Here is a 20,495-nt window from a genome sequence, read left to right as displayed (position 1 = left end):
TGCAAATGTTCAGAAAAATTGTGTGTTAAATATTTGTTGTTATATTGTCAGATTTTATTTAATATTGTTAGTTAATTGCAGTTTATAAATATTACCATATAAAAATAAGTAAATTGTTATAAATTACAATAATTCTTATTTAGTGAATCCATTAGTTACATTTATTTATTTGATTTAAATATTTTTTTCTAAAATATCATAATAAATTATAAAGTTAATTTAAAATATAAAATAAGCAAATAAAATTAAACTTCAATCATCTTTCTTTATAATTTGAAATACTTCATAATCTTCTATTGAAAACAAATCATCTGTATCTCTTATCTTTTTTTTGTAACTTTCTTGTTTACACCAACAACAGTCATATTCTTCTGAATCATCAACACCTATAGTAATATCATCACTACCAAATGTAGGTCCAAATTCAGCATGATAAAATAATGCTCTATTCATGTCTTGAACATAGCTTAAAATTGAATCTTTAAAATTATTCTTATTTTTAAAAAAAAATATAAAACTATCTTTGGTTTCTCCATACACAGCATGCATATGTGACTCCCATTTCAAAGGATTGTATCCTCCAATAATTTCTTCTGTTCCTTTTATTTTAATAAATGTTACAGTATGAGGTATACCATCACATAATTCATGAAACTTTTTAGGAGTAAATCCATCTTTGCTTCCTCTTAATAATAATTTAAATTCGTATGGCAAATATAATTCTCTTGTATAGGCAAATTTGCTTTTCACGTCAACATTATCTATCCATCTTGAAATTAAGGAAATGACATTTAGATTGACAATTCTTGAATCAATAATTCCATCAATATTCCTATATCTAGGAAGTAAAATATTATCGTTTGGTTTGCTATCAGAATTTAAGTATGAATTCAATAATTCCTCATATAGTTGACGTCCTAAAAGTTTTTTATATGGACGAACTTTTTGGACAAATTCATCTGCCGACAAGCTGAAAAACCTAATTAATGGTAAACAATGTTGCAAAGTATTTTTCATTTTTTTAAATTCATCATCCGACCAAGTTGTAGGATCTGGAAGAAGTGTAGGATTTTTTTCAAGTCCCCATTTTAATACATGTTCCCAAATTTCAATTTCTCTCATTTGTAAATCATCTCTTTTGATGAGCGAAACCAACGATTTTACTGAAAGTAAGGTAAAATCAAGTGATTTAAATATTTTCTCAGGAAATTTAGCCATGAAATTTGTACAATATTGTTGAAGTTCTAATAAAGAATTAGATTGAAAACATGTTTGGTAAATAAGTTCAAAATGTTGTTCCATCCACTCAGATTTATTTTCAATCAAATATGTTTGCAAATAATCAACTAGTTCTTGAAGTAGTAGTTGATCAGCAGCGGCCAGAACTTTTAAGATTTCGGAAGGTTCTTGTTCATTTAAAGAAATGAAACCACCATAAATGTATCTAAATAATAAAATATATAATAAATATAAAAATATTTAAAACACTAATAAGAATTAGTAATAATCTTACTTTAAAATAATTTGAAAGATGTCTGGTGAGATATTCGATAACTTAATATGAGTCAAGGCACCATTATCATTTTTTTTGTTGGAGGACAATGTTCGTCGTAAAAATGGAGAACGGTAATACAAAATAATCATATGTGCACGAAATATTTTTACATTTGGATCGTTACCAACTTCAATAGTAATATCATAATAATTATCATCTTTCAAAATCTCAATATAGTTTTGACTTAAATTTGGAAAAAATTGCTTGGACATTTTTTTATTAGATCTGCAATGTGAAAAAAGTAAGAGTAAGAGTAAAAGAAAATGTTTTTTAAAAATAAAGTTTGCGAATCCATTAAATATTGGATGTCGATCAGTTTACAAATTCTGTGTAACTTACCATTTTAAATATCTTGTCCTATCGTTACTGTTAAGTAATACTTATTAAATAATGCACAGTATAAATTTTTAACTCAATTCTGATTCTAAAATTAAAAGAACTTGTTTTTTATTTTGCTTCTTTATAAAACAGATTTGCGATGTTCCGATTTTGATATGTCAAAATATCCTGTAACAATCCATAATCTATCTATAATCATTTGATTGAGACATTGCAAAACTTGCAATATTATGTTAATAAAATACATATCAGCAGCAAAAAATTTGCTTTTACAATGTTGCAAAGTAAATTTCACTATTATTGATCATTTCAACTACGCCAACTATCTGATCCATTTCTAGAGAAATTACAAGAACAACGTAAGAGAAACTATAAAAAAGAAGTGAACTTAGTATTGTTTAAAAAAAAAAAACACTAACTTGTTATCTATAAGCATGAATTATTTTGTAATAACTTTATAATTTATACATTTATAATTATTTTAATTTTTTAAATTAGCTGTAACTTATTGCGTTGCAACAGGATTAATGAGTTTTTAATCAACATAATTATAATTTCTTTATTTTGTAGGATTTAACTCTTGGATGTTGAAATCGGCTTAAAGATATATTGAATAAGCTAAGGGAATGGTTGATGAAAGGTGGTGATTTTATTTATTTATTAGAAATGTTTAATTCACAGATTGAAATGTGGACAATATTCTTTCAACTTGGATTTCAAATCGTTTAGTATTTTAAAGTAGTTTAGTATTTTAGAATAGTTTAATATTTTAAAATAAATCTTACAGTATATTTTTCAATAAATTTTACAATATATTTAACCATAATTTATGTTATATATATATGTTAATAAATTAATGTTACGATAAATTTTATACTAACTATTGTACAATGTCCCTACAAAACCAATAACGAGTATCTTGACATGGTTTATATATAATGTACTGTAATATTAATTTTATAAAACATTTTAAAAAATTTAAGTTGTTAGCAAAAATAGTCTTAAACAGTCTGGCGGCGACGAAGTCGACACATATAAACCTAATCTAGTTTATTATATAAAATTGTTATAATGAATTAAATTTGTCTCATTCTGATGATTCGAACAATGTGATAAAAAAGTTGTTATTTTCACATTTGAAGAGAGAAACCTGACGATACTGTATATCAACGTCGGATCTTACCGTTATTGATGAACCAAATATCAAATATCGAATGATGAAAAAAAAAATTTGTACGTAGAAATTGTGGATGTAACTCAAATGACTCCTTTATTGATTAATTATCATGAATTTTAACCAAATTAAAACTTGATAAATATATCACTAACATAGGATTGTTTCTTTGCTGCTTTATTCAAATTATTAACAATTAATAAATTTAAATTTTTTTAGCAATTTTATTTTCAAAACCCTTAAATTAGACTTCACAATGGATTGTTAAATATATGAATTTTATTCAAAAACAAAAGAACGGAGTAAAAACATGAAGATAATATTTGATAAAAATAATATTTTTAATATAACAGATGCGTAAAAATATATAATAATTTTAAATATCATCATCTTTCTTTATAATTTGAAACACTTCATAATCTTCTATTGAAAAGTAATCTTCTGTGTTTCTTAACTTTTCTTTATAACTTTTTTGTTTACATCGACAAAACTCATAATTTTTTAAACCGTCATCTCCCTCTTTCACATACATACACATGTCATTACTAAATGTGGGCCCATACACATCTCTATAATATAATGAATAATTAACATTTTTAACAGGACTTAAAATTGGATTTTTAAAATTATTCTTACTTTTAAAAGAAAATATAAAACTATCTTTGGTTTCTCCCCACACAGCTTGCTTATGTGACTCCCATTTCAAAGGATTGTATCCTCCAACAATTTCTTCTGTTCCTTTTATTTTAATAAATGTTACAGTATGAGGTATACCATCACATAATTCATGAAATTTTTTAGGAGTAAATCCATCCTTGCTCCCTCTTAATAATAATTTAAATTCGTATGATAAGTATAATTCTCTTGCATAAGCGTATTTGCTTTTCACATCAACTTTATCTATCCACTTTGAAATTAAGGAAATGATATTTAGATTGACAATTCTTGAATCAATAATTCCATCAATATTTCTATATCGAGGAAGTAAAATATTATCATTTGGTTCACTATTAGGATTTAAATATGATTCCAATAACTCTTCATAAGTTTGATGTTTTAAAAGTTTTTTATAAGGTCGAACTTTTTGAAAGAAATCATCAGATGAAAGACTAAAAAATCTTACTAGAGGTAAACAATGTTGCAAAGTATTTTTCATAGTTTTGAAATCATCATCGGACCAAGTTGTAGGATCTGAAAGAAGCGTAGGATTTTTTACAAGTCCCCATTTTAATACATGTTCCCAAACTTCAACTTCCTTCATTTGTAAATCATCTCTTTTGATGAGCGAAACCAAAGACTTTTCAGAAAGAGAGGTAAAATCAAGTGATTTAAATATTTTTTCAGGAGATTTAGCCATAAGATTTGTGCAATATTGTTGAAGTACTAATAAAGAGTTAGATTGTAAACTTGTTCGGTAAATATGTTCAAAACATTGTTCCATCCACTCAGATTTATTTTCAATCAAATATTTTTGCAAATAATCAATTAGCTCTTGAAGAAATAGTTGATCAGCAGCAACCAAAACTTTTAAAATTTCAGAAGGCTCCTGCTCATTTAAAGAAATGATACCACCATAAATATATCTAAATAATAAAAAAAAAAGATTTATGATAAATTCTGAAATATGAAATATTTATTATCCTAATAGAAATTATAATATAACTTACTTTAAAATGATATGAAAAATTTCTGGTGAAATATTTGAGAATTTAATGTGAGTTAAGACATTATTATCATTTTTTTTGTTAGAAGACAAAGTTCGGCGTAAAAATGGGGAACGGTAACACAGGATAATCATATGTGCACGAAATATTTTTACGTTTGGATCCTCTCCAACTTCAATAGTTATATCATAATATTCATCATCTTCCAAAATCTCTATATAATTTTGACTTAACCCTGAAAAAAATTGTTTGGACATTTCTCTTATTAAATTTGCGAAAATACAAATGTAAACGAACAAAAAAAAAAAAAAAAAAAAAAAAAAAAAATAATTAAGGTTACGAATTTAAATGATCCAACAGATGACATCCTTTTTAAGAATATAGGCTAACCACGTTAATACTTCATCCACTTTTAATGATCAACGGATTAGGATTATTACGTAAAAATTATAAAAAAAAACCAAAAAAAAGTATTAATAGTAAGTCTAATGCAAATATAGGAATCTGATTTATCATAATTAATTACTTAATTTTACGAAGCACTATTATTATTTTTTTTATTGTAAGTTAAAGTTAGGCATAAAAATGATTATTTATCGGATAAGAAATTTTTTATAAATAAATAAATATGTGTTGATTTGCGTCAATTGATAACTAACGTCGGAGGTTGGTTGACGCGCCACAGCCGTCACATGCTATATCGCCACAACATTTTTTTTCTATCAAGTAAATTTATATATCACAACAAGTTATCCTTTTTTTTTGTAAACAATAATTTTATTAGTGGTACCAACGCCAAGTTCATATAAAACCTTTTGATACCGCAATTCCTTTGGTTGCACACTATAATAACAGTTTGTATAACAGTTTCGAAAATCGAAATAAATGTTCGGACCAAGTATACCGTCTTTACAATTAATGCTACACAATAAAGCCAAATAATATTGTATCCAGGATAGATAACGCAAAATTATAAGATTGGTTTTCATATCATAATTTGCTTTTTTGACGCGTTCGTCCAGGTTTTTATACCAATAAAATTTATATTTATTATAACTATTTGATCAATAATTTCATATGTTAAATATTTCGTATTGCGAATTTATAATAAATCATAGTTAAATGATACATAATTATTAAATAAGTCTGGATTTTGACGTGAGAAATCAATTGAATATTGCCAATTATTTTTTTTTTTCATTTATATAACGTTATAAAATTTCACTTTAAAGCAAGCATGTTCTATTATATTAGGAATTATTATACGGTTACATATGACCATAACATGAGATTAAAAATTATAGCATCGGATAAATTATATATTATTTATTATTTATTATTGCTGTTAGTAGGAGGAGTTATTCATTTTGCAATAAACACTATTATTTAAAAGTAAAAAGTTATATTGCAATTATTAAAAGTATTTCCTTGTAAGAATTTTTAATAGTCTTGATAAACTTTTCTATTATGGTCAGATCGTACGATAATAATATTATAATACGTGAACAATATCACATATTTTACATATTTTTCATGGATTAATGGATGATCGGCTATAAATTTTCATTAATGCACACAGAATTTAAATTTTCTGTTAGGGAATTACCTCACATATGTATTTTCTCTTAATAGGTAATTTCCCAAGTCTACAGTTACTCTTTATTTTCACCGTTTACGTACACTTTTAAAAGACAAATTATTGGCGCTTTATACAAAAATATAAAAATAGACGTGTTTTTCCATTTTTAAAGGTTGACAAATAAATAAATTAAATTTGAATGTGTATTTAATTTAAGAAACTAACCAAATCGTCAAATATTTATGCAATATTTTTTAAATAATAGAATAATCTTAGATTAATTAAAATTTATTTAACCATTTTGCTCATCCATTAAAAAAAATTTACTAATTGTAAGGTATAAGGCTTACGTGATCTACCTTGGATTTTTCATACACTGCAATAATCCTTGTAAAGGATTTAATCCTAATACTCAAAAAACATTTCAAGGTTCATGTAATTGTGCTTAAGTTATGTCAAAATCCTGATTTCGATGTAAAGAACATGAAAAAGAACATTAATCAAACATACTCAAGCAATAGAATCTCACGTGACCATCGTTTTTAAGATGACCAATTAAAGAAACTTTACTTCCGATAACAACGAAAAGAAGAAGGTTCCACTCCACTAAAAAAATCCACAAAAAATTTTATGGTGTTAGCTACACCATTAAACATACGACACTTCAAAGCTGAACTGAAGGTAATAACTTACATCTGGGATAGAGAAAAACTCCCAAGAAGTTACCGCGTAACTACCACAAACAATCAGAAAATTTTAAAGGAGATGCTAAGATTTACACCTATTTGACCCTATAAAAAATCTATGTACGGAAATGACACGTTTTGTATTCATTTTATATGTGGTTGTATAAATTCCGTATCACAAAAAAAAATAAAAAAAAATAAATTCCGTATCACAATTCCGTATATTTCATAAGTAATTTATTTTTGAAGATTTTTTAAAAAATTAATGTATACGGAATGAAAATTGTGTATACGGAATTTATACTGAATTTTTAAACTTAATAATTATCATTATTCCGTTTATTTATTTTTTATTTATTTTATGTGAAGTTGGCAAGGGCATCAAAGGAGTATAATCTACCCAAAGGGTAAGGAAACTCCATTATAGGACCTGTCATCCGTCAAGGCCGGAAAAAAAACCAACCAGTCCGGACCCTTACTTCTAATTAAAAGAACCCTAGGACCTATCCAAAATTACAACCAATTGAGGATAGTAATAACGAACCGAAAAAAAAATATACAAATGAGAAAACTATATTAAGGATTCTATATATTTAGAAATGTAGGAACTAGACGTTATAAATAAAAATAAAACTATTGTCTATGTTAATGTGAATGAATAATTATTAAAAACATTAGATTCTAAATGATTATAAAAACCTCCACTATGTGAAAAATTAGAAGAAAATAAAATATATAAAAAATCTTGAAGTTTAAAATTTCTAAAATCATTAAAAGGGTTAATATAATTAGATTCATTGGATCGATGTAGTGCTCCTACCGGGTCAGATTCGGTCGGGTTTGGAGAATATATCCGACTCGACCCGGCGAAAATAGAAATGACCCGATTTTAACCTGACCCGAATATATTTAATTCGAATAACCCGGTTTAGACCCAAGATTTTAGTAATTTTCATTGGATAATATACTGTACGCTTAGTAATATATCAGAAATATTTTTTTCAAATATAATTTTTCAATAACGCAAGGAAGTTGATCTACAAGATAATCATATACATAGGTCTCACAACTTTTTATTGTTAAACTAATGCTAAGCACGAATTTAAAGATATCTTCAATTCCTATTTTATATTTGAACTATAAAATCGAAATTGTATCACTTACTTTAACAGAAATTTGACTATGTTTTGTGTCTGCCAGGACTTTAAACACATGCATGTCAGTTCCACTAAAATCGATTTTGGTATGTCGACAATCCATAATCATTTGTTTAGAAAATTATTTGATTAGAACATTGCAAAACTTGCAATACCATGGTTTTTAAATTAATAAAATACCTTGCAACATTGTAAAAGCAAATTTGCTGCTGATATGTAAATTTCACTATTATTAATCATTTCAAGTACGCCAAATATCTGATCCATTTCTAAAGCAGTTTCAAGGACAACATAAGAGAAACTATAAAAAAGAAGTGAACTTAGTATTGTTCAAAAAAAAAAAATACCAACTTATTATCTATACATGAATTATATTGTAACTTTATAATTTATACATTTATGACTATTTTAAGTTTTTTAGCCGTAACTTGTCGAGTTGCAGGATTAATGAGTTTAAATCAACATGATTATAATTTCTTTATTTTGTAGGATTTAACTCTTTGTTGAAATTGGCTTAAAGGTATATTGAATAAGCTAAGGGTATGAGTGATGAGGGTGATTTTATTTATTTATTAGAAATGTTTCATTGACATTTTTCTTTTTCATTTTTTTGCAGGTTGAAATGTGGACAATATTCTTTCAACTTAAATTTCAAATCGTTTAGTATTTTTAAAGTAGTTGAGTATTTAATATTTTTAAATAAATTCTACAATAAATTTTACAGTATATTTTTCAATATGTTAAATATATATGTTAATAAATTAATATTACAATTAATGTTATATTAAAATGTCCCTACAAGACCAATAACGAGTATCTTAACATGGTTTGTATATAATGTACTGTAATATTAATTTTAAAATACATTTTAAAAATTTTAAGTTATTAGCAAAGTAGTCTTAAGCAGTCTGGCCACATATAAACCTAATCTAGTTTATTATATAAAATTGTTGTAATGAATTAAATTTGCCTCTGATGATTCGAACAATATAAAAAGTTGGTTGAAACGCTATTTTTACATTTGAAGAGAAAAACCTGGAGATACTGTATATCAACGTCGGTTCTTACCGTTATTGATGAACCAAATATTGAATGATGGAAAAAATTGTATGTAGGAATTGTGGATGTGCCAACTCAAATAACTCCTTTATTGACTAATTATCATCAATTTTAACCAAATTAAAACGTAGTAAATATATCACTAACATAGGATTGCTTCCATACTGCATTATTTCAAATTATTAACAATTAATAAATTTATTTTTTTATTTATTTTTTTAGCAATTTTATTTTCAAAACCCTTAATCAGACTTCACAATAGATTGTTAAATATATAGATTTTATTCAAAAACAGAAAAACAGAGTAGAAACATGAAGATAATATTTGAGAAAAATAATATGTTAATTTAACAATTGCGTAAAAATATATAATTTTAAATATTATCATCTTTCTTTTTAATTTGAAATACTTCATAATCTTCTATTGAAAAGTAATCTTCTGTGTTTCTTAACTTTTCTTTATAACTTGATTGTTTACATCGACAAAACTCATAATCTTTTGAACCATCATTCTTCCTTTTCACATACAAACAAATGTCATTACTAAATGTGGGCCCATACATATCTTTATAAAACAATGCACTACTTGCATCATCTACACGGCTTAAAATTAAATCTTTAAAATTAACCTTATTTTTAAAAGAAAATATGAAACTATCTTTGGTTTTACAATATCCACCAGATGATTTCCATTCTAAAGGATTATATCCTCCAATAATTTCTTCTGTTCTTCCTATTTTAATAAATGTTACAGTATGAGGTATACCATCACATAATTCATGAAACTTTTTAGGAGTAAATCCATCTCGGCTTCCTCTTAATAATAATTTAAATTCGTATGGTAAATATAACTCTCTTGTGTGAGCAAATTTACTTCCAATATCATTATCAATCCATCTTGAAATTAAAGATACAATATTTAAATTAACAATTTTTGAATCAATAATTCCACCAATGTTTCTATATCTAGAAAGTAAAATATTATCATTTGGTTCACTATCGGGATTTAAATACGATTCCAATAACTCTTCGTAAGTTTGATGCCCTAAAAGTTTTTTATAAGGTCGAACTTTTTGAAAAAAATCATCAGATGAAAGACTAAAAAATCTTACTAGAGGTAAACAATGTTGCAAAGTATTTTCCATCGTTTTGAAATCATCATCTGACCAAATTGTAGGATCTGGAAGAAGCGTAGGATTTTTTCCAAGTCCCCATTTTAATACATGTTCCCAAACTTCAACTTCCTTTATTTGTAAATCATCTCTTTTAATGAGCGAAACCAAAGACTTTTCAGAAAGAGAGGTAAAATCAAGTGATTTAAATATTTTTTCAGGAGATTTAGCCATAAAATCTATACAATATTGTTGGAGTTCTAATAAAGAATTAGATTGTGAACTTGTTCGGTAAATATGTTCAAAATATTGTTCCATCCACTCAGATTTATTTTCAATCAAATATTTTTGCAAATAATCAATTAGTTCTTTAAGAAATAGTTGATCAGCAGCAACCAAAACTTTTAAAATTTCAGAAGGTTCTTGTTCATTTAAAGAAATGATACCACCATAAATATATCTAAATAAAAAGAAAAAGATTTATGACAAATACTGAAATATGAAATATTCAAAATTATCTAATAAAATTAGAACATAACTTACCTTAAAATGATTTGAAAAATTTCTGGTGAAATATTTGAGAATTTAATGTGAGCCAAGACACTATTATCATTTTTTTTGTTAGAAGACAAAGTTCGACGTAAAAATGGAGAACGGTAACACAGGATAATCATGTGTGCACGAAATATTTTTACGTTTGGATCCTCTCCAACTTCAATAGTTATATCATAATATTCATCATCTTCCAAAATCCCTATATAATTTTGACTTAAATTTGGAAAAAATTGCTTGGACATATTTTTTATTAGATTGCAATGTGAAAAAGTGTAAGAGAGTAAATAAAAAAATTTTTTTAAAAATAAAGTTTGCAAATCCATTAAATATTGGATGTCGATCAGTTTACAAATTCCATGCAACTTACCATTTTAAATATTTTGTCCTACTATCATTACTGCAAAGTATTAATGATGCTTCATCGAATCTCTAGCTTTAACCTCATAGATATGAACAACGCCAACGTTCAAGATATATCTTTTTGGCTTCACATCATCGATCTTTACTGATTTCCAACAATCGAAGCAAGAAGCCATTTTATTTTATGAACTCTAGGTCGATAATAGGCAGAATTAACCATCTTACCTTCTCCAAATCCCACAAATAAGCAGAATCGATGATATAAACTATAATTTGTGATTGTTAAATACAACCAAGAAGTTAAGGTCTGACCATTGTCTGACCAGGTTTCACAACTGATAATGCGTCAAATTCCTTTCCCGCTTCGGTTAATCTATTATTTCTACCATAATAAGCCCCAATCTAGAAAATTTACTCTAGTAATATGCACGAACATAATCCATATCATATCCGGGACGATAATTGATGGGTTTAGGAAGATTCCGAGTCGGATCACCTATAACGATATTGTTACATAATTCTTCATTAGTATGATATTTACACATTTTGGTGTTTTAAAGTGATTTGTTTCAAGTATATACATTAGAATAAACTTATTCATTTTTCGTGAGTTGCATCAGTGTTCATTAAATTCAACCTTCCAAAGCCTGAGTTCGTTAGCCTCTACTCTATTAAAATTTTGGTTTTTCGTCTTTATAGCCTCTTTGAGGTGGCTAACCAACTTTTCACTATCAATAACTACAGCGAAATCCATGATAACATTATAGACGTTTTTGACTCATATACTGGTTTTTACGAAATGTTATTGGTACAAACTAGCGATATGTGAGACCAAGAGTAAAAAAGTTTTATTTGAATTCATCTATTGTACAGATCCTGTCGTATGACGCATTTATTTTGTAACACAGGAGTAAATACATGTGATTCGACAAACATCTTCCGAGCTGTTGATCGTTGCTCCGGATAGTTAGCTATGACGTCCCCAATCGACCTGAAATCCCGTCCTATTGCCGGACTATGAAAATGAAAATTCGATCGGAATTAGTACCTTTCACTCGTCTGTCTAACCCACGAAAAACGAATATATTTACTTTAATATATATACTTGAAACAAATCACTATAAATCGTTAAATCGCAAAATCGGCTATAAGACTACTAAGATTCGCAAAAATGGTTAAAACTGTTGCGATTACAGCGGAATGAACCCTCGCAAGAATAAAATAAAAGGAGAGTTTATCAATTTGCATCTGAAAAATGATAATGAAATGCCAAAAATGTAGTGTTCTCGAATCCGTACTTCGACTAAAAAGATTCTTGAGGAAAACCCAGATTTCCTTTCTAAGAATCAATATATTCGGATGCTTGTAAAAAGTTATTATGACGGAGAACTTTCACAATGTAGAAAAGAAACAAATTATATTGGGTATTGCTAAATCTCACCGCAGGTGATTTTCACCGCACCAGCATTAGCAAATATTAATGGGCGGAGTTTCATGGCATTTTTAATTCTGCCCAAAATATCCAGGATAGATAACGCAAAATTATAAGATTGGTTTTCATATCATAATTTGCTTTTTTGGCCCGACCGTCCAGGTTTTTATATCAATAAAATTTAAATTTATTATAACTATCCGATCAATAATTTCATATGTTAAAAATTTCGTATTGCGAATTTATAATAAATCATAGTTAAATGATACCATAATTATTAAAATAGTCTTGATTTTGACATGAAAAATCAATTGAATATTTAATAATTAAAGTTGCCAATTATTTTTTTTTTTTTACATTTATATAACGTTATAAAATTTCACTTTAAAGCAAGCATGTTCTATCATATTAGAAATTATCATACGCCATAACATGAGATTAAAAATTATAGCATCGGATAAATTATATATTATATATTATTTATTATTGCTGTTAGTAGGAGGAGTTATTCATTTTGCAATAAACACTATTATTTAAAAGTAAAAAGTTATATTGCAATTATTAAAAGTATTTCCTTGTAAGAATTTTTAATAGTCTTCATCTATATTAAAATAAAATTTGTTAAAATAAACTTATATAGACTATTGATAAACTTTTCTATTATGGTCAGGTCGTACAATAATAATATACTTATTTTACATAGTTTTCATGTATTAATGGATGATCGGCTTTTGCCACTGACATGACAAAATTTTAACCAATCACTATTAATGCACATGAACAGACATATCCTTTAAACAGAATTTAAATTTTCTGTTAGGAAATTATCTCACATGTATTTTCTCTTAATAGGCAATTTCCCAAGTCTACAGTTACTCTTTATTTTCACCGTTTACGTACACTTTTAAAAGATAAATTATTGGCGCTTAAAAATAAATTAACGTCCACTTCAGATAATAATAGAAAACTACGACATATGTCAGATTTTATACAAAAATATAAAAATAGACGTGTTTTTCCATTTTTAAAGGTTGACAAATAAATAAATTAAAATTGAACGAATAATCTTAGATTAATTAAAATTTATTTAACCATTTTGCTCATCCATTAAAAAAAATTTACTAATTGTAAGGTATAAGGCTTACGTGATCTACCTTGGATTTTTCATATACTGCAATAATCCTTATGAGGGATTTAATCCTAATTCTCAAAAGACATTTCAAGGTTCATGTAATTATGCCCATGTTATGTCAAATTCCTGATTTCGATGTAAAAGAACATGAAAAGAACATTAATCAAACGCACTCAAGCAATATAATCCCACGTGATCCTTGTTTTTAAACATGACCAATTAAAAGAACTTTATTTCCGATAACAACAAAAAGAAGAAGGTCCCACTAAAGAAATTCACAACAAATGTTATGGTGTTAGCTATATCATTAACATATGACACTTCAAAACTGAACTGGAGGCAATGACTTACATCTGGGAAAGAGAAAAACTCCCAAGAAGTTACAGCGTAACTACTACAAAGTACAAACAATCAGAAAATTTTACAGGAGATGCTAAGATTTACTATAGAAAGGAACATGGGATCAACCTATTTGACGTAAACGTTAGAGCACACTACGAGCAAAGTAGCATAGAACAATTTTACCATGAGAAGATTACACCATTGGTATTTCTTTTTGTAACAAAAAATTAGTTCTCTAGTGATTAATTATAACAAAATACTTTTTTATAATTCTAATTTATAAATAGATGACATCATACATCTCCTATTTAGGTGATACTTAAAAATATAATTTATTTATTAATATTGTAAATGATTATTTATATAATCATATTCATTAATATGTAAAACATCATAATTTTGAACTATAATATTATGTAATTTAAATTCATTTACTTCATCTTTTAAAAAAAACAAATCACTTTCATCCGCATTATCGTCAAGACTTAATATAGCCAAATATTTAAACCTTTCCTTCTTCATAATATATTTCTTAATACAAAATGAAATATTTCCAATTTCATCCATTACTATATTTCTAATTAATAATTTCTCAATAAAAGTATTTTGTGAATTTTTTAAAAATATTTCCAAATCACTTGTCTTAATAGAAAGAGTTAAGCATAAATATTCTAATTTAGAAGGAAGAACCTGACCTAAATTTTGTAATACAGTTGAACTCAATTTATTATAAACAGTATAATGATCGATATAATCCACTTTAATAGTAAGATAATTAATATTATTATGTTGATTATTTTCAATGAATAAGTAAATATTATCGTAATTAGGTACACCTGATTCAAAATATCTAATCTTTTTACAATATTTCATAATAAATTCAAATAATTGTTGTTTTGATTCATTATATTCTTCATTCATAAACCCAAATCCAAAATTTTCTAAACAATCACTAAATTTCTGTAATAGTAATAATAATGATTCAATATGTAATATTTCTTTAATAAACAAAGATTTCAACTTAAAAGGTTTAATAACCTTGATTATTTGTTGAATAAGCTCAAAATTTAAAGAATAACAATAAATAATATGAAAAGATTCTAAAACATTCAATTGATTAAAAACTTCTTGAAAAATATTAACTATACTCTCAAAATCAATGGAAAAAAATATAATTGTATTTAAAGTATTAGAACAATTAGAATCTTTTAATGATAAAAATGGGTTGGTATTATATTCAAATGAAATTTTTTGAAGATTATGTTGGGAAATAATTATTTGTGATAAATATTTTTCAATTAATGAATAATTATTAATTCTATTTTTAGTAAAAACAATAGATAAGATTGATTTGCATTAGAGCATAAAAATGTCAAAAATGGAATGTAATTTTGAAAAATAATAGGATTAAAATTTAATTTTAAATTTCTGATATTGTATGTAAAATTTGGATTTTGTAAAATCAAATCCATATTATCCCCAAAATAATAATGATCAACACTCGTATTCAGTATAACTTCAAAAGACTGTAAATTTCCTTCATTTTCAATAAACACTTCAAATAATGACCTATAAATTAACTTTCCTAACTCATTATTGTACCCATCAGCTAAAGTACTATTCCAATATTTAATAGAACGACAAATTTTTTTTATATCCAAGTATTTAATAAAACTAGGATAATTGAATAGTGTATTTGAAAGTATTAAATTATCATTAATTTCATATTCATTAAGTTTTGCTTTGCTGTCTTCACTTAAAAAGCAAAAATAAGTTTTAATACAATGATGATTTTGAGTAGGAGCTGAAAATGGATCTTCCCATAATAATGGAATTGCTAGACGACACCATAATCTATTAACTAAAATACATGAATATAATGTTGAAAAATCTTTTCTAAAATACTGTATAATTTCTTCTGTTAATTCAGGTAAATCTCCTGAAAATATTTTTGAACATGCCATGTTTGGATTGTTTGGTAAAGGAAAAGGAGAAAAGAAGTTTGCTTTCATTTTTTTCGGCGTTGTACAATTTTTATTTAGTATTCCATAAAAAGACAACAAATAACATGTAAATCATTCCTATTTCATCCTCTAACCAATAGACTTGAGAAATGATGTATAAGATTTAGATCCTTTGTCACTCATTCATATTTAATTTATATATTTCTAGAATACAATATTATTGTAATATTTTAGCAGATTACAACATAAAAAATTATTTTTTTTTTCTTTTAATAAAACGTTCATTTTTAAAGATGAACCAACTTATATGACGGCGCCTTTACCCACGTCAAGTTGCCAAATATCTTACCAAATTCTTATAAAGTAACATTTAGTTTTCAATAATAACTTGGTTATTTTATAGCAAGTTAATTTAATAATAATACAGATATATTTATGGTGATATCATTTTATTAAATGAGTATGAATTTCAGAAATTTTGTATTGACAGCTGCTAATCAAATAAGAATTAGTTGATTATTTGCAATATAATAATTCTTTATTAAAATTTGAATAATATTGTATATAAACTGCATAATCAAATCTTTCTCAAGTCGCTTTATTTTACTTTAAATAGAATTTGAAAACAAGTATTTCAAATTATAAGAAAGCTAATTAAAACTATATAATTATATACATTTTATAAATTCACAATTGTGTCAAGCTGTCAACTTATTTTATCAAACCATTATCCAAATGTATGTTAAGTTTATGATTCTTTTTTTTTTTTGGTATACTGTAATAAGAACCATATGATAATATGATATACTTTGAACATTAGAAATTTAATAGCAAATAAGTGATTCTAATTTACCAATTTTATATCATAACAAAATTTAAATGACAAATATAATCTCGTACTCGCAATGTGTATACAGAAAATAAATTATTCCTTTAAAATGGAGAAAGACATCATTTCAAACAATGAGTCAACATAAACAATATAATTGGTATTATATATAGGACCGTAAACATGGAATATAGGAAAATGTTAGATTCTCCAATTTATTAAATTATAAGAATATTAATTTACGCCTGAAGTAATAATGTAAATGTAAATTAAAAAATTGTGTGTCAAAATACTAAGTAATTGCCAGAACTTATTTAATATTGTAAGTTATTTGTAGTCTATAATAATAAACAGTATCAAACAAGTAAACTGGAGTGAAAATACAATATTATGGTTTTGTAAATAAAATGCTTCATATTTAGTGAATCCATAATTATTACATTTAATTATTCAATTTAAATATACTAAAATATAATAAATTATAAAGTTTATTTAATATAAAATAAGCAAAGAAAATTAATTATTTGAGTATTGATCATCTTTCTCTATAATTTGAAATACTTCATAATCTTCTATTGAAAACTTATCTTCCGTATCTCTTATCTTTTTTTCATAACTTCGTTGTAAACATCTTAAATATTCATATTCTTTTGAATCTTCCATCGCAATCATATCAAAATCATCAGTACCGAATTTAGGTCCAACATTACTACCGCAAAACAACGCATGATCCGAATCTTTTATACGACTTAAAATTGAATCTTTAAAATTATTTTTACTTTTAAAAGAAAATATAAAACTATCTTTGGTTTTAACAAATTTACCATTTGATTTCCATTCTAAAGGATTATATCCTCCAATAATTTCTTCTGTTTCTTTTATTTTAGCAAATGTTACAGTATAAAGTTTGTTATCACATAATTTATGAAACTTTCTAGGAGTGAATCCATCTCGGCTTCCCCTTAAGAGTAATTTAAATTCATATGGTAAATATAATTCTCTTGCATAAGCATATTTGCTTTTAATATCAATTTTATCAATCCATCTAGAAATTAAAGATGCAATATTTAAATTAACAATTTTTGAATCAATAATTCCATCAATATTTCTAGATCGAGGAAGTAAAATATTATAATTTGGTTTACTATTAGGATTTAAATATGACTCTAATAACTCTTCATAAAGTTGACGTTTTAAAAGTTTTTTATAAGGTCGAACTTTTTGAAAGAAATCTTCCGAAGATAAACTAAAAAATCTAATAAAAGGTAAACAATGTTGTAAAGTATTTTCCATCATTTTGAAATCATCATCTGACCAAGCAGTAGGATCTGAAAGAAGTGTAGGATTTTTTTCAAGTCCCCATTTTAATACATGATCCCAAATTTCAATTTCTTTCATTTGTAAATCATCTCTTTTAATAAGCGAAATCAATGATTTCTCAGAAAGTGAGGTAAAATCAAGTGATTTAAATATTTTTTCAAATGAAACTTGTACAATATTGTTGAAGTTCTAATAAAGAATTAGATTGAAAACTTGCTTGGTAAATAAGTTCAAAGTATTGTTCCATCCACTCAGATTTATTTTCAATTAAATATGTTTGCAAATAATCAATTAATTCTTGAAGCAGTAGTTGATCAGCAGCGACCAAAACTTTTAAAATCTTTGAAGGTTCTTGTTCATTTAATGAAATAACACCACCATAAATGTATCTAAATAATAAAAAATGTAATAAATATAAAATATTTAAAATACTAATAAGAATTAGCAATATAAACTTACTTTAAAATAATTTGAAAGATATCTGGTGAAATGTTTGGTAACTTAACATGAGACAAGACACCATTATCATTCTTTTTGTTGGAAGCCAAAGTTCGTCGTAAAAATGGAGAACGGTAATACAGAATAATCATATGTGAACGAAATATTTTTACATTTGGATCTTCACCGACTTCAATAGTAATATCATAATATTCATCATCATTCAAAATCTCAATATAGTTTTGACTTAAATTTGGAAAAAATTGCTTGGACATTTTCTGTTAAATTATAATATGAAAAAGAATAAGAAAGAAAACAACTTTTTTTTTAATAATAAAGTTTGCGAATCCCCATTAAATGTTGGATGTCACAAATTCCGTGCGACTTACCATTTTAATATTTGCCATTATTGTGAAGTATACAAGTAGCGCTTCGATCCGGATTGATCCGTTAATTAGCATCACAACATTTTTCTATTATTTTTGTCAAACTATAATTTTTGTCAGATTTAAAAAAATTATCCTTCCACAAATTTTATTAATTTTGGCCAAACTTATAGCTCCAACTCATGCCAACCCGTAGTAAACCGCGGATCGATCCGTTAAAAACCCATCCGGATCGAAGCACTATATACAAGCAGTCAAAGTATTAATTCAAAAATTTTTAATTTTGATTTTGATTATTCAAGACGAAATCTTTGTGATGTTTCACCAAAATCGATTTTACTATCAAAATATCCTATGAACTTAATTAAAATAATGAGCAATCTTGTCTATTTTATCTGGGTGATGTAAGTAATAATTAAGTAATCATTTAATTAAAACATTGTTAAAATTATATCAATTTGTTATATGGAAAACTATAAAAGTCAATTTTATGAGGAATTATTAGAAGAATTTTTCTAACTATCACCGGGGTGATGATCACCTGTGACTGAAATTATGACGATCGACCAGCATTAAAAAAATATAGTGCCGGTAAAAATTGATAATTCTGACCTCCAGTAAAAAACTTATTAGAATCTAGAAATTATTTGTTAATTTAATAGTTTCTTTAATTTCGAAAGTGGATTGATAAAATTGGTATGAACCAAACCCTAATCCATTGGGGCAGTAATTCGGGCCAATTTTATAGCGCTAGCCAGAATAATGTTTTAAATTTATTGTTACTTCCGGTTTTAAAAATTTTTTTTTTTTAAAAAAAAAAATAGCAACGCATTTTTATTTATTTATTTGGTGTATAAAAACACTCATAACACATAGAGGTACCGTCAGACAACGATAACCCTATAACTAACCAGTCTATCTATAACAGATAATAAATAAAATACAAAACTAAATAAAATAACACCATATGGCCATCCAAAAAAATAAAACAAAAAATATTTAAAAAACTAAACTATAACACCAACTGACGTCGCTCTGGAAAACGGAACACACAACCTACCGACTCCAACTAACTACCTACCCTTCATTACGGGCTCCCGGCAGTAAACCATGCATTCCCTCCCCATCATGACCGACCTTTCCCTAGCCAGGTCACAAAACTGAAACCTCCATGATTGGGATACTGTGCGTACTCCCGCCGAGGAAGTAGACGCATCACGAACACTACCGAGAAGTTAACCTTGAGCAGATGAGTCCAGCTAATCCAAAAATCCGGTCCGATAACGTATGGAGAATACTGATGACGTCTTTTGGTGATCGGAGTGTGGCAAAGTATTGTGTTACACAAGATTTGTGATTCTGGTCGAATTATAACTTGGCCAGATTTATGCCGATCACATTTAATTCTGGAC

The 20,495-nt window shown here is 26.2% G+C and overlaps 7 protein-coding genes across 7 annotated transcripts; all 7 read right to left on the bottom strand.

Moving 5' to 3' along the window:
• Positions 1-252: 252 nt before the first annotated feature.
• On the bottom strand, positions 253-1,767 carry OCT59_029158 (uncharacterized protein; the record flags this gene model as incomplete). The annotated part of the gene is made up of 2 exons (XM_066141903.1): positions 253-1,444; positions 1,514-1,767. 2 exons carry the CDS (start codon positions 1,765-1,767, stop codon positions 253-255), a joined length of 1,446 nt encoding a protein of 481 aa, XP_065994525.1.
• Positions 1,768-3,444: 1,677 nt separating this feature from the next.
• On the bottom strand, positions 3,445-4,989 carry OCT59_029157 (uncharacterized protein; the record flags this gene model as incomplete). Its single annotated transcript, XM_066141900.1, has 3 exons — positions 3,445-3,491; positions 3,705-4,651; positions 4,736-4,989. The coding sequence occupies 3 exons, from the start codon at positions 4,987-4,989 to the stop codon at positions 3,445-3,447; spliced, it is 1,248 nt and encodes a 415-aa protein (XP_065994524.1).
• A 4,598-nt stretch (positions 4,990-9,587) lies between these two features.
• Positions 9,588-11,122, bottom strand: OCT59_029156 (uncharacterized protein; the record flags this gene model as incomplete). Its single annotated transcript, XM_025326752.1, has 2 exons — positions 9,588-10,785; positions 10,869-11,122. The coding sequence occupies 2 exons, from the start codon at positions 11,120-11,122 to the stop codon at positions 9,588-9,590; spliced, it is 1,452 nt and encodes a 483-aa protein (XP_025174576.1).
• A 418-nt stretch (positions 11,123-11,540) lies between these two features.
• Positions 11,541-11,994, bottom strand: OCT59_029155 (uncharacterized protein; the record flags this gene model as incomplete). The annotated part of the gene is made up of 2 exons (XM_066141887.1): positions 11,541-11,642; positions 11,878-11,994. The coding sequence occupies 2 exons, from the start codon at positions 11,992-11,994 to the stop codon at positions 11,541-11,543; spliced, it is 219 nt and encodes a 72-aa protein (XP_065994523.1).
• Positions 11,995-14,485: 2,491 nt separating this feature from the next.
• OCT59_029154 (uncharacterized protein) lies at positions 14,486-16,158 on the bottom strand (the record flags this gene model as incomplete). The annotated part of the gene is made up of 3 exons (XM_066141880.1): positions 14,486-14,904; positions 15,295-15,464; positions 15,749-16,158. The coding sequence occupies 3 exons, from the start codon at positions 16,156-16,158 to the stop codon at positions 14,486-14,488; spliced, it is 999 nt and encodes a 332-aa protein (XP_065994522.1).
• Positions 16,159-17,455: 1,297 nt separating this feature from the next.
• On the bottom strand, positions 17,456-18,337 carry OCT59_029153 (uncharacterized protein; the record flags this gene model as incomplete). Its single annotated transcript, XM_066141872.1, has 1 exon — positions 17,456-18,337. One exon carries the CDS (start codon positions 18,335-18,337, stop codon positions 17,456-17,458), a length of 882 nt encoding a protein of 293 aa, XP_065994521.1.
• Positions 18,338-18,416: 79 nt separating this feature from the next.
• OCT59_029152 (uncharacterized protein) lies at positions 18,417-19,104 on the bottom strand (the record flags this gene model as incomplete). The annotated part of the gene is made up of 3 exons (XM_066141863.1): positions 18,417-18,648; positions 18,719-18,975; positions 19,087-19,104. 3 exons carry the CDS (start codon positions 19,102-19,104, stop codon positions 18,417-18,419), a joined length of 507 nt encoding a protein of 168 aa, XP_065994520.1.
• Between the last annotated feature and the right edge of the window lie 1,391 nt (positions 19,105-20,495).

This window comes from Rhizophagus irregularis, chromosome 9 (genome assembly GCF_026210795.1).
Source record: "Rhizophagus irregularis chromosome 9, complete sequence".
NCBI lineage: Eukaryota > Fungi > Glomeromycota > Glomeromycetes > Glomerales > Glomeraceae > Rhizophagus > Rhizophagus irregularis.
This window is presented reverse-complemented; position numbering and strand designations above follow the sequence as displayed.